The sequence below is a fragment of the Etheostoma spectabile genome, chromosome 18 (genome assembly GCF_008692095.1).
Source record: "Etheostoma spectabile isolate EspeVRDwgs_2016 chromosome 18, UIUC_Espe_1.0, whole genome shotgun sequence".
NCBI classification, from domain to species: Eukaryota; Metazoa; Chordata; class Actinopteri; order Perciformes; family Percidae; genus Etheostoma; species Etheostoma spectabile.
Window position 1 is genome coordinate 26,650,534 of NC_045750.1, and position 3,785 is coordinate 26,654,318.

Genomic DNA, 3,785 nt, shown 5'->3' on the forward strand with positions numbered 1-3,785 from the left:
CACACACGCACACACACGCACACACACACACACACACACACACAGACAGAGTAGACTTTATATTTCACAGTTAGTTTTCCGTCAGATTGTTTACAGATCTCAACATTTCTGACCGCACTTGAAGGCAGCTTCATTTCACAAAGGAAAAAAGAAGCTGTTACACACACTCCTGGGCAGTTCAGTGCTTGTGTTCCGTGTTTTTACCCCCACAGTGTTAGTGTAGTACACGTTTGATAGAGTTGAAACATTTACTGTACGGGACTCTCACAGCGTTTTTTTTGCGTCGCAGTGTGTGAAGATGCATGCTGATCTACTTACTTGGTAGCTGTCCATTTCTTCATCCCCACCCTGCAATTGAAATTGAGAGTGAATCAGTTAAAGAGTTATACAAAAGGTGCTATTTAAGTCCGGAAGTCTGATGAATATTAAATTCCTCATTCGTACAAATTAAGCATGAAAACCAAAGACCAAGGTAATTCAATATCCATAAAATCCACCAATACCAACGAGTGATGATATTCCCTGCTCACCCATTGTGATTCGCTGCCTTTGGAGAGACGGGCCTGTCGGATCTTGACGTCTCCGATGGACACAGAGAGAATAGAGGTGACGATGAGGGGCATTGTGCCCGAGTCCGGTACTGAACGCACCTTCACCTGGACCCGTCGGGACTGACCCTGCAAGTACAGATTTACATGAGAGGAGAGTAATATTTATTCCTTTAATTTTACCTACTAGTTTGAGAGGATAATGGCATCTACTTACAAACAAGAAACAATGTAACTTAATAGGGCGATTTTCCAGCTTGTATTTACCTTCATAAAAGTGCTTGTTTTGCCACTGACAGACACTTAGAATATGAATCTGAGCCTGACAACATTATGGAAATGATTTCTTCAGAGACAGACCTTTAAAAGCTCTTTGAGACCTTTCTGTTTAACCAGAAACAGCTCTGAGCTCGCTAGCACTAAACCAACCAGACTCCATTTAAAAAAGCGAAACTTTTGAGTGTATATAGAGCCAACATATTTTCACATGTAAATCATTAAACTATGTGATTATTTCAACCAAAACTAGAGTTGTGAGGGTTGCCAGAGTGGACAGACAACCCAAAATGGCTTTTTATAGTTTTGTTTTGTTTCTGTTGACTTTGAATGAAGTGTATTTTACGAAACTAAAATTACTGTCTGGTGGCTTTAGGGAACAACATTTTTGCAGATGTCTTTATGTTTAAAAAAAGAAATCCTTTCCTATAATGTTGTCAGAAACTTAGAATATTAATCTGAGTCTGTCACTGGCTAAACGAGCCCTTTTTTGAACGTAAATACAAGCTGGACAATTGTCCTCTTAACTTACATTGTAGCTTGTTTTCACCACTACCCACTGCAGGGATTTATTGTGCTTTTATAATTATTGATCTGTTTTATTGTATGTATTTATTTTGCCTGTTGAAGCACTTTGTGTTGTGTGCTATGTAAATAAAATGTACTTACAGAAAATGGAAAACTCATCGGTTCACATCATCAGTATAATAGTAGACAATAAAATTTAAGCAGTGTCCCTGTTCAAATGAATAAACCACAAATACAAATGATCTTCAACTCTCCAAACAAACAAAGATCCAGGATACCTGTCGGAGCTGGAAGACTCCTCCTGTGCGTACGTCTTTGGCGGGAAGAACCTCTACAGCGCTGAACTCTCCCGCCTCGTTCAGCTCACTCAGCTGCACCCACATCTCCAGGTGGCGGGTCACCTCGCTCCACCTGCAGGTACAGCATGGACACGCATCAGTTCAGAGCCTAGCATTTTATTAACACATACCTTTAAAGGTTGTGACACCTTGGTAGATGATGAAATGTTGGTGGACAGTTGGCCTATTTTACCATTAGAAGGTTAAACAGACACTAAAATAGCATTCATATTGTTAGATACTATGAGACTAGAATTATTTAAGTAAGACACCTAACCTTATTTTCTCACTTTTTAGAAAATGCAACTTGTAAAGGATAACTTGTTATTTATTTATTTTTATTCTACCTGGACCCTATGTTCCTGTGTTTTTGTGTCTACGTGACTGATGGGAATAACAATCTTTAAAAATTGGTCCAGTATTAAGCAAGACAAGCTACAGTGTAAATTAGTGGGCAATTGCGCACCTTCAATTTACGTCCAAAAACGTTGTTTAGCCACAGACAGGCTCAGATTATTATTTTAAGTGTCTGGGAACGTACTAAATCTGCAATGGAAAAAGGAGGACGGGGCACCGCGAGCCGAGCCGAGCCGAGCCGAGCCGAGCTGGTACTAGCATTGGGTACGCTCCATTAGTGGGCTGGAATTGAAGGTGCAAATTTGCCCCGATAGGATTACACTGCAGCCCGGTATGTGGCTGCCGGTTACAGCGTTCTGGTTTAACACTGGACCAAGATTTTTGTGCTGCTATTCTGCACAAGTTGCTGTTCTCCATCATACTCTGTGCCCAAGCTTCTCCTATATGTCTATATATGTGTTTTTATTCTATGTATTTCCTTGTTTTAAACTGACAATGACAAATGACAATGAAGTGAATCTTGTTCCCATTAGTCACTTAGACACCAATGCACTGGATATAGAGTCCAGGTTGAAAACAATTACAAAATGACCCTATTAGAGTGGAGTGGACTTGGCTGTATGCATTTGTGTCAACACACCTTTCTCTGAGGGTTCGGGTCTTGGCTTGAATCACTCCCAGGTCCCACAGGGCCAGGTTCCTCCGATGGTTGGCCTGCTTATGGCCGTACACTTCAATGGCCACCGCCCCCTCTGCCAAATAGTCCACAAAGTCCTCTGACACCGGCACAGAGAACTCCTAAAAAAGTTATAAGAATAAGACATTTTGTTTAAATTGACATCTTCTAAAACTGATAATCCCCTCTCCATTGTTGTTTCATCATTTGTTTTATTTACCTGTGGTGTTGGTGGAGAATTAACTCAAAGGGTAACTGCTGGTTTTTTCAAACCCTTTTACTATATTTTTGTGTCTAAGTGACTGATGGGAACAACAATCCCTGACAGTAGTCCAGAAGAGGGCAAGACCGCTGCTGTCGGCAACCAGTGAAACAAGCTACAATGTAAGTTAGAGGGCAATGTGCGTAAAATGCACTTCATTCAAAGTCAACAGAAACAGAGTAAAACTATGAAAAGCTGTTTGGTTTCACATAGTTGAAAAGGTCTATCTGTATAGGGATCCTTTTCATAATGTTGTCAGACACATAGGGCGTTTTCGCACATGAAAGTCCGAACTCAGGTCTGGACCAAGGTTCATGTTTTTGTTACATTGTACACATTTGATCCGCTACATTTTGGTTTCACGCTGCAGTTATCAAGCACACTAAAGACCTATACTTGACAAAACTACGTCCCGCCGTCATTCTATACATGAGCTGCGGACAAGCTATTCGGTCTTGTAAAAAAAAAAAAAAAGATAGCCTGCCAGAGCTTCTTGTATTTGGTCTGAAAGTCCGAACCATCCGAATAATGGTCTGGACCATGGTTCAGTTTGGTCCAGACCGAGACCACCTTGTTTTATTGGACCAAAATTTAGTCTTTTGATCTGGACCGTGGTCCGGGGAAAGTTTCACACCTGTAATTTTGTCTTGGCCCAAACTCAAAAGTCTGAAAGTCCGGACCAAATGACGCTTGCCCTTAGAGTTTTTGTCTTGCATGAACGTGCAAAACCTAGGGGAAGGGGTAAGGGGTAGGGGTAGGGGTGAGATAGAGAAATGAGATTCAGCCTGTCAGTGGTAAAA

General features: G+C 41.2%; 1 protein-coding gene across 7 annotated transcripts in view; it reads right to left on the bottom strand.

The window, feature by feature from the left end:
• Positions 1-3,785, bottom strand: part of LOC116705791 (kinesin-like protein KIF13B) — a 74,959-nt gene that overhangs the window by 41,425 nt on the left and 29,749 nt on the right. For all 7 annotated transcript variants that reach the window (XM_032542187.1, XM_032542186.1, XM_032542185.1 and 4 more), the window contains 4 exons: positions 2,688-2,845; positions 1,631-1,763; positions 531-677; positions 319-348 (listed from right to left, as the gene is read on the bottom strand). In XM_032542187.1, the coding sequence (XP_032398078.1) occupies positions 319-348; positions 531-677; positions 1,631-1,763; positions 2,688-2,845 (468 nt within the window). The remainder of the gene's footprint in view (positions 1-318; positions 349-530; positions 678-1,630; positions 1,764-2,687; positions 2,846-3,785) is intronic.